Genomic DNA, 14,412 nt, shown 5'->3' on the forward strand with positions numbered 1-14,412 from the left:
AGAAAATAACTGTCAAAAATTAAAATTTGGAGAACTCGAGTTTTATGAACAAATTCAAAAAATATTACAATTAATTAGGGTTTTCTAAAAAGGTTTTCAACACAGATGTAATTAGTTGCATTCAACAAGTATCCAAACAGATACTCTTTTTTTGTACATAGATTGCTTTTCCTCTTAAGAAACAAAAAGACCTTGATGAAATAAAATGTTTACATATTTTCTTTCACATCAAGTAAACACAATAACAGAGACTGTTAAGGATATCCGTTATTTTTAATTAATTGTGTTAAAACATTGTTCGCCAGAACCTGATCTCAGTTCTTCTTCAGACGGAACAAACTTTTAATGATCTAAGAGTAATATGCATTTAGAATAACAAATCAACCCTAATGCTGAACACACCAAAATCAAGATTCGCTAAGTGTGTCACACCCATTTTTACTTTAAACAAACACCACCTAGCCAAAATATAAGTTCAGAAATTGTAATGGTGGTTGAGCAGTATACAACACAGAAACAGTCTTCAATGCAAGTGGCAAGCAAATTTTTACTAACTCGTTTACTTCTCTTATTTACTAACGCAAGCAGGCATTTTATGTGGCCAGATTTTATTCGTTGAGATTCATATATTGTTTGATACATCTATTGCAAATTAAAGAATTGAATGTGGTTGACTATTAACGAAAACCATTACTCAATACTAAGTAAATATGCTCCAGTAGTTTACAGCTTTAAAAATAAATTATAAAAATTACACTTGTTATATACTAAATGTATTCTTGAGAAAAATGTGCACATCGACTGTGATGGATGTCACATTGGATTCCTCCATTTATTTATGACATATTCAGGAACAGCTGTGTACAATAGGCTCCCTCTTAACAGTCCATCGGATTAACCGACCTTTTCCAGGAAGACATGACTAGGTTAAGACTATAAAGACAAGTCACCCCAAATATCTCTCTGTGACTGATGACATCAGTTTCCTAATGATATGAGCCAGGAGTGCATATCTTCTTCAATAGTGCACTTCGTGGTTTGTTGTCCCCACATTGCAGTCATGTTGAATATGTTATATTTGTTATGTGAGTGATAGATACATATGTTTTTATTTAACATGTTAGTATTTTGTTACTGAATTTTACTAGTTGCAGTATTACTACGTATAGTGAATGAAGGTTAATTTTTTTATCTTTGCCAAATTGAACGAACCTTGGCATTCATAAATTTTCATTAAATTTATTATTTTTTGTATAATTATGCTACATGACATTTAATTCCTGAAAATCTTAATAAGCTATTATTTTAAACTAAACTTATTTACAGAGGCAACAATTAGTAGAGCCATTGTTACAGACACTGTTGTATTCTATACACATTTTGTACAATCATACCTTTTTAGGATAATGTTAAAATTTCCTCAGTATAGCAAATTATATGTGTGATTCTCAATTATGGATATGGCAACATATATGATAGCTTATGAAATTAAAAGAAAGCCAAGCCACTAATCAAAAGCAATACATTTATTCACCTTTATACAGTTCCACTGAGCATTGAAAGAATGTTTTGTAATGAAATGAAAAACAAAAATTCTTGTTATAACTATTTATTTGTATAATATTTTAAAGGCAATACATAAAAGTAACAGATAAAAATAGGTAAATTTCAAAATACAAACCTTATATAATCTACTTTTAAACATTCTTTTGAAGAACTAATTTACCATACTTAAAGAAAACAAGTTAACAAACAGAGTTGTTATAGTATCAAAGGGAATAAATATAAAAATCCTACAAAATTTTATAAAAACTCAAAATAAAATCTAGCTTTTAGCTGTTGTATCTGCAATTATTGATCAGGAAAATGTTCACTCTCCTCATGTGAAATCAAAAAGCAGAGCTTCAATATGTGTATATTCTTTTTGCAATGTTCAAAAGTACAAATAATATGGTTTTTGAAGTGCTTCAAGTAAAGAATATATCACCTTAAACATGGTAAAATTAATGGACGGCATTTCTACTACTTAAAACATTTTTCCAAATGGTTTCCTAGCTATCAAATTTTTTTAGGAGTTTTTTCAAGTCAGATTTATACTGTTAACAAAGTTTAGTAGTGCTATGTAATTATATTCTATAGATCTGATATGTGATATCCCCCGATAAAACATACTGTATTTGTCTAAAGAATTAATATTTAGTTCAAATCAGTAAATGTCTCCAAACCAATTGGAAACCTTTTAAGAGCTTATTTTTTTAGGAAAAAATAAATTAATATATTTCTCTCTATAAACACAGGTCCACAAGTTCCTCCTTAATACAGACACTGTCAGGCCACATACTGTGACTTGTACTTTAGCACCCCTCTGCCAAGAAAAGGATTTCAATGCAAGCTGGATTTTGTTATTTAAAGTAGGTTTTTGCTTTTAACACATTTTAAGTTATTAGCAACTTAGGATACCACCCTCAAAGGAATTTCACATACATGTAGAATTTCTGAATTACATTTGGTATTTGAATGGTTAATTATATTTTTTAACATAATTGGCTACTTTCGTGAAAACATTTAAATTACAGTAATTTTCAGAATCTACAATTCCGAAAGAAAACATTTGCAGACTGATGTTCATAGTCTTCCAGGAATCATAAAAAAATACAATAGAATTGAGTAAGCACCCTCTATATTAGGACAACAAACTAAAGAATCCACAAAGGCCAGATTTTCTGAGTGTCAGAGGAGTATATAGAGAAATGGTTTAGAGTGGAAAGAAGTTAGCTGAGTTTAAAAACTTGGAGAGGTTATACACAACAAAAGTTCACAATGCAAAGAAATGTATTCTATATTAGTTACGTAGTCGAGAGTTGATGAAATAAATTTACTTGGATATCAAAGAGGACTGCTGTTTGGACTACAAGTCCTTTATATCCCTTAACCTCTAAGGAGGGAGAAACAGGAATATATAAAGACTTAATTTCTTCTTTCGTTTATTGTCTTAATATAGTATTTTATAAAGCATTACTTCAATTCATGGATTGTGTTCTATTAACAATGGAACATTTTCCCAGATTTTTCTTTTATAGCCTCTTTTGTATTTTAATAGATAATTTGGGTGTGACACATTCTGGATTATATTTTTGGGGCCAAGGAAGATACCACTGAAAATCTTTAAATATTTCTACAGGTTTCTTAAAAGTTATCTATCAGTCACAAAAATCAAATCACAGTTAGTTTTTTGAAAGAACAATGTCTTAGAAAAATATTTGATTAATTAAATAAGAGACTGATTAAATTATGGATTTGATCAAATAAAACAAAATATGCAGTAATAATATTTAGAAAAATGTGCAACTTGATTTAAATTCAAATTGCAAAATTAAGTTTTCAAAAGAATGAAACACATGTATTATTTCTGTACATCAAAAGTATTATATAATTAATAGAATAAAAAAGTAATTTTGCTATCCCACATTAAAAACTAATTATTTTTATTTGACTACTACAACAATTAGATGTTGAAATAATATTATTTTGATTTATTTATTTGGCTTAAGTTCATACATCGATCACCAATGTTGCTAGCGACAGCTCGTACCGAGTATCTAATAAGGATTTACAACTAATTAGTTATGTTACGAACTTACAACAGGTTTTATTTATAACACTTAGTTGTAAAAATATAACAAATACTATACAAAATTTATTAACCTACTTTAAAAGCATTCTACCGTATGTAGCTGTTGGCCATAAAGTGATAAATTTAAATGAATGTAGTATACATTTGACACAATTTACAAAATAAAACGCAAATGAGGAACATGAATACCAGTCACGGTTCTGCTATTTGTATTTACGTAGCAAAATTATAAAATCTGAATAAATTAGAAAAATTCAATGTAACTATTTTAAACAAATGAACAAGGTTACAATGCAATCAGGTATTTTGTTAAAATAATACTTACATAGCAGTCATTTAAATTAGGTTTAAATAACTATATGTTAACAGAACATAAAAAAGTTATTCTGGGATGGAAAGTATTGCCTACTGAAAAATAAAATCTATTCATGATGACTATTCTTTATTATAAATCATCATTAGTACTTTTACACAAAAAATACAATATTTTAATTTTAAAGTATATTTTTTGTACTATTGTTTAGTTAAAAAGAAACAATAACAAGCTACCTAAAGAACTTATTTCCACTCTATTTATTTTAAAAATACAACAAAAAGGTTTACTGTTCAATAAAATTGAAGATATTATTTTGACTTTATGTCACTACTTATATAAAGACTTACAATTGCTGCAGTCACTAATAATTACAATAGGACTCTGTGACTTGCACTACAATGCGTTTCAGTCTACTAAAGGCATTTAAGTTGCAAATTATTAGTATTTATTAGTTTCTTGAAGGCTGTTAGAACCTGTCGATTTATAGTAGAGTCCTGCTAATCTAAATATTTGGTAAAATTAACAACTACAATACAGAAATAAATGAAACAAATTAGTTAACATAAACTACAGTTCTTAAAGCAAAAACTTAATCAACTCAAAACCCAACTCTTGCTTATCTTAGTCTTTTGAAAATAGAACATTTTTAAAATAAGCTTAAGTATGCAATGATAAATCCATTTTTAAAACTTTGACAATACACAGTTGACCAATTATAGACAGATTGCACTGCTGCTGGGTATTTTCTAAAGTTTTGGAAATATTTAATGCTAGTTTGAGTTGTTGGATACATAGCTTCAAAAGGCATTTTATTTCTGTTACAGCTCTTACAAAGCAGCTGATTACAGTTTCATAAATTTTATTACCACTCAGTCAGACCAGAGGTTGCATAGCTTTCAATTCTGTGACCTCATTACCCTGCATTGATTATTCAATTCTGTTCGATAAGCTTGACTTGTAAGGTCTGCCGCGTGATGTACTATCAACAAAGAGATTCACTGCCTTTGCATACAATCCTTTGGTCATTTTATGCCTTAATAGAAGTTGTAAGCTAATAGAATGATCTTATTCGAAGTTAAACTGTTAAAAAACTACTCTTAAGACAACATACACACATGCATACTCAAATTACACACACACACACACACACACGCACGCACGCATGCGCGCACACACACACACACACACAAATACAATTATATAAAGATAAGAAAATTGAAAATGAAAGTCCAAACACAGAAGTGGTTGGTTAGTTAATGTATAACAAGAATATCATGGATATCCGACTGATAACCAAAGAACTGGTGGTAATTTTTCTTCAGGATAGCAGGAAATTTTTGAGTATTTGTACTTGAACTTTAAAAATGTTGTACTCGATGAATTTGTATTAGACATGTGCAATACACTATTTTTTTCAGGGAAATGTGGAGATAATTGCAATATCAAAAATTATACATACATAATTAAACAAAAATGTTCAACTATAATTTTTTCCATTTTTTTTATTTTTGAAAAGTGGTGGAACTGCACCTTGTAAAGTGTGATAATACAACAAATATTAGAATCCAAGATATCTAATTTATTCGTAATTTTATCTAGTTTCAGAAAATATATAATGGTATCCAGGTTCTCTTGAAGAAAAATTAAATATATCGTAAAAATTACAAATAGTACACAACAGGCTAAATTTGTTACTACAGGTACAATGATTATTTTCAAAAATGTACTCAAAATATAGTTTTTTCACAAAATGTTTCCAAAATATATCAAAAATTTAGAGAATTATACTCTACTAAATATAACAAAATTAATAACCAAACTTTTTAATTTTTTAAAAGTTGTGGGACATACCTGGTAAAGTGTATTGTAACACCTTTTGTGACTAAATCAAAACAGACAGTCACTGGATTCAAAATGGCTAGATGAAGATGATTCTTCTGAACAGAAGGTAAGTTTTATGATGTCACTGAGATATCATTGTTGCCAAAACAGTAAAACAAATTTCACCAATGAAATCAGCAATTCTTTCTGTTTGAAATGACATATACGTAGTGGTGGTAGTGCTGACTTGCCCATTGTCAGTTTAATAATGTAAATAATGTTGACTGCCAGTTTACGAGTTAAGTAATTTTTCATATCTACCCGGAGGGACTCAGTTGTGTTGGTTTTTAAAAAGTAATAACAATGAGTGTATTAGTTCTGAAACTCAGTTATTTCAGCATGAACAAAATAGCAAAATAATATGGGTATTTATTTTTGAATCATATTGTGTTTTATTGACATCAATTCAGTGACAAAACAAAGCACAACTGGTAACACAAACAAGATAGGCATCACAATAAACTAAAGTAAAGTTCTGCTGCTATTCCATTTTAAGGCTGCACACATACAGTGAGTGTATAAGCTTCATTCCACAAGCTGTGCTTGCCTACTTTTAACCAACAAAACTATTAAATTAATACTATTTGTAAAAAGTGCAAAATTGATAGTTTTTCATGAAAACATATCTAATTGACAAAATCCTATTACAAACCTAATAATAGTTTAATGTTAAGCAGACAGTAAAGAGTTCAAGTTATATTTTATATGTTTTAATTGCTAAATTTCAATATTTAATGGTTTAGTTATGACCACCAGAAGAACCTTCAAACTAGAAAGGACTTACTTACATAGTGACAAAAACATACTGTGCAAGCAACTATGATATATACTAATCATGCACTGAACAACACTTTTTGAAGAGAAAGAATTATGTGACTTCCTTTCTATATTAGTGATATATTCTTCACGAAAAAAAAAATAATAATATTCCTGATTATTATGTATCAATGGCTTTATACAAATTACTGTGTAAAATAAATTTATTTATTTCTTAATTTAATGCTGTTTTAAAAAAATGTGTGAATGCAGAATTTTCCGATTGGCCTCTGAAGAAAATTGCACTTGTATTTGAGAGATTTAATTATTGGTAATACAAATTATTTTATTAATTTTGTAATTGAGGTGATAGGTATTGTAGAATTATTTTATGTTTATTTTTCTAGAGACTTATTTTATTTTTCCTCTCTGTGTAATTTATAGATGCCATTTTATGGCCTTTTAAGCACAATATGTTGACATATATCTTATATAAATATTTTTCTTCTTACTATTTTATGATTATATGTCGTTGATTAATGCAATTCTACGTAAATATTAGTATCATTCCTGTTAAGGTATATTAACAGTATAAGATTTATACTGCTTCACTACGTTATTAAATTTTCTGTTATCTTAATAATTGTAAGGTCGCATTGTTTTACTGTTATGTATTTTAATTTTTACTATTATTAACTTTACATATAATAAGATAGGAGTGTGCACACCAAATGTTGCGTAACAGGCTTTGCTGAAGTTGCATGCAAAATTTTGGACAGATAAGCAGAATATCATACAGAAATGAAATGTTTACATCTCCCCGGCAGACAAAAAAAGTTGTACAAGCCTACTGAATGATAGGCTTCAATGATGCGCAGCCAAATTCCATGTTGGACATGCACCATCATAGAACTCACTCTTGTTCATGTAGAAATAAAGTTGCATACTAAATTTAAAGTCTACAGATGAAATCTTTCTCGAAATATCTTGCTACATATATTATATGTTACAATAATACGAAATATCTTGCTACATAATACAAATTTTTATTCATTAAGTTAGGTTTTATACAAGTGTTTAAATAATTTAAGTTTCAGTGAGGGTTAGTACTAAAACACAAAAGTATGCTGAAATAAAGTTTTTTCACCAACATTTAACCTGGGTTACGAAGCATGAACTGCTGCAATGAAATGGGATTCCTACCTGTATTGTAGCACAGAGATAAACAAAAAAGATAGTTGAAACTGAACATCTGTTATAACAACAATAACTTTCAAATAATCTTCCCCATTACTCATTACCAGTTACAAAATACATTGTAAACATGTGCATATTTCCATAGAGCTTTGTACCAATACTATTAATATGTAACAAACTAGTTGCACATCTCTCAGCTAGTAAAAAGTTTTAAATCTTCCATTTACCAGAGACCCATATTTTCTATAAATCTGACTTTATTTACAAATATTTATTTCTGTAACATATTATTAAATACTTATTTAGTCAGAAAATATTACAATCTAAATAAACTTTGGTTCCAACTACTTAAACTAGCAGGACTCCACAGTAAATAAAAAATAGTTCTACTTAAAAATTATGTATAAATATTAAGCTGCTGTATGCACAGATAATATAATAAATGTTGTTATAAAAGTATATTTAAATAAGTTAATACATACAATTAAAAACAAAACAACACAGACAAAATACAAGATTATACATTAAACCAAAAGAAAACTTAACAGGTAACAAAGACAGTCAAACAAGTAATACTAGCAATAAGAGATCAGTCAATTCACAATTTACAACCTTTCTAATACAAAAAAATTAGTTTAAACTTGGAGAGAAGAATAGAAAAAAGTCAACCAGGTTGAAATCTCTTTAGAACCAGACATCTACGTTTTAACTAAAAAAAAACTGTATTCCTTTGAAGATTAGTGGGTTTTTTTTTAATTAATGGTAAAAAAATATTTTGCTAAACAGCAGAAGAACAACATTTTTAAAGTGGGCGCAATCTGGGACTGGTATTATTCATTTTTTATAAAGACACTTAAAAGTACCTTCAGGGATGAGAACATTATTTTTTGTATATGAGAGACAAAATACACATTCACAGCACCATGATAATGAGTATCCAACAATCATAGATTGTATAGAATTTTTTAATTAGATTCAAGTTAGAGTTTATAGAAGATATATGAATTGGTAACTTAAGATTTTATTGAAAGTCACTTGTATGAGAAATTTACAATATTATGACTAATAAACTAAAACTTACCTGTCAATGAAAACCTTAGAAATAAATTCTAATTGAATTATTGACATATATAATAATATATGCTGTTATTGTAATATGAGAAATTTTTTTTATTAAAAGTCGTTTCATATATTCCTGTAGTTTGTCTCCATGCCTCAAGCTTGTGTGAGTGACACATGAAGGCATTCCTCGTAAACAACCAAATATCAGTTTCAATTTGGTAGAAACATGTGTTGGGTGTTGACATTCATCATCAGAATTGATAAAGTGTACGATTCCAATATCAAGATAAGTTGTGAAAATATGTCAAAGAGGTCAAAGACAACCAATGGAATCCTCATGGTGAGACTCAGCCCAGCCAACTATCTTTGATCACTGACAATTTAGAAACCACAAATGGACAAATGTATCACTCATGATTTAGATAACCATTCTCCACTAACTGTTCCATTTTAGGGATTACTGTGCACATTAAAATACCATGTTTGAGAATTAAGATATCTGGTTAAATCTGTAATTGTTAAAACAAAAAACAACTAATTAATCATTACACTGATTTATTAAATTGCAATATATAGTGGACAGAGAAAAAAACGTAAATTCATTTCCTTTTTTTGCACACTACACTACATTTTAATATTAATGTACAGTGTATTAATAATATATCATTTACACATATATGAGTAACAGATAATTATTATTACGTTTATTTTGTATCTGTCTCAAATAAAAAGTAAAGGTAACGAACATACTGGATATATTATCCTGTCTACAATTAAACTGTTTGTTATGTTTTTGAGGAGAGAATCATCACTCAACCACAAAAACAACAAACTACAGTTAATTTTGGTTTGCAGGCTGCAGATATAAAATGAGTCAATGTACTAATTCCCTGTGCTTCAACAATGCCTACAGAGACGAAATGCATATTTAGCTCCAAACTTGCTGTCTTATAATACAACTGAATGCCAGAAAGTATTGTTTAGCGCACAATGTGCAATTCCTTGTTGATTTCAACACCTCAACTTCTTAACATGGTCTCAATGGTTTATTGCTTGCTTTTATATGCATGATAAATCATGAATTTAAAATAGTAGCGGCAGATACAAAAATTAAAAAAAAAAAAAAAAATGATTAAAATAGAAGCTTCAGATGCTCCAAAAAATGTAGGTCAAACGGCTCTGGTAGCTTTACGTAACAAAATAAAAACAATCAAAACACATAAAGCACGTTAAAATTTAAAATATTAGACCTGAAACTGCAAACATTCTGTCTACTCAGTTACTGGACTGTATGTAACTATTGCAAGTTATTTTCTAACTGATAACAATGTTGGTGGCCTGAACTCATATTGGAGGAGGACAGCTCAACTATTATCATCCAGCCATAAACATTTGCATCATATCTTTATATCCTTAGTAAACGATAAAAGCAATCAAAGTTTAAAATTATAAGGGTGTTGTTTCTGCATCAGTGGCATTTATTATTATATTATACTATAAGTATGTTAACTGTATATTATCGTTTTACAATACTCACGAAAACAAAGAGATTAGTCATATAGAGCACATACATGACTTTGATTCCAGTAATATGCTACATGTAACAAAGTATATAGTAGATACACGAACCCACTAGTCTTCATTTCATACTCGGCCACGAGTAATAGTTGTGTAACTAATTGGCAAACTGAACAGAACATTCAGAATGAATGCTCCTATTATGCATCATATTAATTAATATTAGAGAGATAGTAGATACACGAACCCACTAGTCTTCATTTCATACTCGGCCACGAGTAATAGTTGTGTAACTAATTGGCAAACTGAACCGAACATTCAGAATGAATGCTCCTATTATGCATCATATTAATTAATATTAGAGAGATAGTAGATACACGAACCCACTAGTCTTCATTTCATACTCGGCCACGAGTAATAGTTGTGTAACTAATTGGCAAACTGAACAGAACATTCAGAATGAATGCTCCTATTATGCATCATATTAATTAATATTAGAGAGATAGTAGATACACGAACCCACTAGTCTTCATTTCATACTCGGCCACGAGTAATAGTTGTGTAACTAATTGGCAAACTGAACAGAACATTCAGAATGAATGCTCCTATTATGCATCATATTAATTAATATTAGAGAGACAAATCGACTCTGTTCCATTCTCCTCAGCAAATCTAAGCTAACCTAGTCAAAATACAAAACTAAAACAGCCTAGGTGTTAGACGGAGAGTTCAAACATGCGTCCCGTAGACATTGTCATGGCGTTGTTGTTGGCAACCTGAGGAGCTCGCCAGATCCTCACCTCGCCACAACTGTAAAACAAGGGCCAGTGAGCGACTGGCAGCAGCCTCCCTTTCCCTACACTCTGTCAATGGCAGGAGCAGGAATCACATTGGTACAAGATAATTCAAGTTAAAAATTAATCAGCAGGCAGAGCAGCCTTGTAATTCTAAGGTTGAATTAAAGATCCCTTTTGATTGCAATACAGATGAAGTTTTATTTACATAAATTAATAAATAGCATTGGTCACTGAGGACAGAGGTTGGTAAACGAACACAACAATTTATCATAATACGTTTAAAAGCTAGATAATTCATTTTCAGTTTTGGGTAGAAGAAATCTATATACATGTTGATTTAAAAACAATTTAATTAATAGGATTAATTACTATAACTTACTGAATTCGTACTCAGTGAACAGAAATATTTTAGAAAATAAGTTGATAAGGTTGTGAATTATTCTTTCATAATTATATTTTTTTGTTTCACTGAAAAATGATGTCATGTTGAACTTACTTGGCTGCAGTGAAGACATGGGAACTGTTAGTAGTGATGGCATTGACGGGAGAATCGTGTGCCTTCATCTCTCCCAGCAGCTGACAACTCTCCGAGGACCACAGTTTGAGCACTCCACCACGACACACTGAGAGCAGCAATGGCTGGCCAGGAATGTACGCCAGGCCACACACCCAGTCCTTGTGTGCATTACTGACACTCTGTACACAAGCAGAGGATCAGTTTCAAGAAGGAACTTTTAGGTAACTAGTTCATTTCAATGTGCAAGTTGTATAAATGGCTGGCCAGGAATGTAAGCCAGACCACACACCCAGTCCTTGTGTGCATTACTGACACTCTGTACACAAGCAGAGGATCAGTTTCAAGAAGGAACTGTTAGGTAACTAGTTCATTTCAATGTGCAAGTTGTATAAATGGCTGGCCAGGAATGTAAGCCAGACCACACACCCAGTCCTTGTGTGCATTACTGACACTCTGTACACAAGCAGAGGATCAGTTTCAAGAAGGAACTGTTAGGTAACTAGTTCATTTCAATGTGCAAGTTGTATAAATGGCTGGCCAGGAATGTAAGCCAGACCACACACCCAGTCCTTGTGTGCATTACTGACACTCTGTACACAAGCAGAGGATCACAAGTGAAGTGCCTGATGATGGAATCTTTGATTCAGAAAGGCCTTGCACAAAATAAAAATTATATTGGAAAATGTTGTATTCGTTTGTACTAGTGATAGTACAATAAACCTTTTTTCTAATGCTCCAAGATTCTACATAAGAACACATGATACGTTGAACTTCAGAACTGAGAATATAATTAGTCTAAACTCTCAAATCAAGATCTAGAAATGTGGACATATGAGGTTTTTAAGATCCATATCCTGGAGCACTTATAGAACTTCCAATTTAAGCTTATGCTGATAGCAAATTGGTTCAAATCTTACACTTGCCAGAATAATGTATTACATCATCAAAATGTATTTATCACTATAAATTATTTAATGCGTTAAATAGAATAAAAGTTACTTTTCAACCCAAGAATGAACTAGATTATATTTATGAGATTGAACATTCAATAGAGGTCAAATATTTTGTTGTAGGGTAAACTTTTCTAGAATTAAACCAATCCCAGATTTGAAACTTTTGCATTTTGGAGTTAATTTGTAAAATGCAAAAGTTTAAAATCTAGGATTGGTTAATTTTATATAAGTTATAAAATTGATTAAACTTATTGAGCTACTTTTTAATGTGGTGGCTTTAGTAAACTTTGAAATCCAATGGAAGATGAATGGGAGAACGTTAAAATTGTAATATTTTTTTATAAACAACCTGTATATTATCTATCTCTATATCCTTTCAACCTGAATATTATCTCTTGAGATCATTTTTTTAAACTTGTTCTACTAGTGTGTTTCTATACAGGATGTTTATAAAAACGTTACAATTTTAATGTTCTCCCATTCATGTTCCATTGGATATCAAAGTTTACTAAAGCCACCACATTCAAAATTAGCTCAATACGTTTAATCAATTCTATGACTGGATTCTTCATAAGGAATTTGTTGTTACTAAACTTAACTCAATCCATGATGATAATCATCTTTAAAAACCCCATTGGAAGTGGTTGTTGTAGACCAATATTTTGGACTCCTAGAGATATTATATTTGATTTTTTCTTTGAGGTTTGTCAAGGATTGGGTGCATGCCAATAAGGTAATGGACACAAACTCTCATTAAGGACATAAGAAGTTGGACAGAGAGAGAGCATGGAGAAATCGACTTCTACATGACTCAGTTTTTATCTCACCATGGTAGCTTTGGCAGCTATCTGAAGAGATTTCACCTGACAGATGACGATGGTTGCTGGTACTGTGGAGAGGTGGACTCAGCATACCACACCTTCTTTCTATGCCAACAATGGGAGGAAGAAAGGGAGCTCTTGAAGAACTTGACTTCAAATCATCAACTTGTGGTGACTGCCCACCACATTTATCAGACCGCCGAATCAACGACTAGAACCGGTCTGACTGATAAGCCGCGTGCGGATGGAGGACCGGTGGTCTGATAACGGGGAGTCTAGATTGAGTCAGGGAGCAGTGAGGACGTCTGATCGGCGAGTGGCGGTGACGGAAATATTACCTGTCGCAAGTCTTATTTTTATTATTTATTTTTAGAATTGTATTACACTATGGATTGATTTAATAATCAGGGGGGGGGGTAGTAGGTGCCGGAAAATTATAGGGTGGTAACAAATTGTAAATTGTTTGTATGTCGGGCGGGTTTTGGTCGTGATTGTAGGTCGGCGTGGTATTGGTGTCGGTATGTGTAAGTTGGTGTCGGTAAGTGTAAATTATCTTTGGCGGTTATTAAATTTGTTTTACGATTTACTTTTACTGTTTTGTGCTTTAATTATAAACTTAAAATTCTTATCAAAGCTGGCAGGAGAATATATTGTAATTAGGATTATGGTCGCTCCACGGTCTTCATCGTGCAGGCGGGTACAAGCCTAGTCCTGCACGGTGACACGTTGCTTCCAAAAAATCCATCCCCAATCGTCACAATTGGTAGCAGAGCGAAAACTATAAATTTTATTGAATCAAATTATTTTACATCTGTTTTCATCCTTGGTTAACTAAAATTCTTTAATACTTCATTTCCAAATCTTAAATAATTTTTTTTTAATAGAACCTAAAACAAATCATTCGACATTATATAACTTTTCTTGAAAAGTGAATATGAATATGAAATTGAATATGTTCTA

At 30.8% G+C, this 14,412-nt stretch overlaps 1 protein-coding gene across 3 annotated transcripts in view; it reads right to left on the reverse strand.

Annotated features, from left to right (window-relative positions):
• The window catches only part of LOC124355147 (kinesin-like protein KIF21A), a 214,866-nt gene that overhangs the window by 3,167 nt on the left and 197,287 nt on the right, over positions 1 to 14,412 (reverse strand). Inside the window, exons 24-25 of one of the 3 annotated variants that reach the window (XM_046806126.1) lie at positions 11,658 to 11,857; positions 10,700 to 11,174 (exon numbers count right to left, since the gene is read on the reverse strand). In XM_046806126.1, the coding sequence (XP_046662082.1) occupies positions 11,081 to 11,174; positions 11,658 to 11,857 (294 nt within the window). In that variant the 3' untranslated portion in view covers positions 10,700 to 11,080. Of the gene's footprint in view, positions 1 to 10,699; positions 11,175 to 11,657; positions 11,858 to 12,172; positions 12,269 to 14,412 lie in introns of those variants that run through there. The other 2 variants (XM_046806127.1, XM_046806128.1) reach the window with 2 other exon arrangements.

The sequence above is a fragment of the Homalodisca vitripennis genome, chromosome 2, assembly GCF_021130785.1.
Source record: "Homalodisca vitripennis isolate AUS2020 chromosome 2, UT_GWSS_2.1, whole genome shotgun sequence".
Lineage (NCBI taxonomy): Eukaryota > Metazoa > Arthropoda > Insecta > Hemiptera > Cicadellidae > Homalodisca > Homalodisca vitripennis.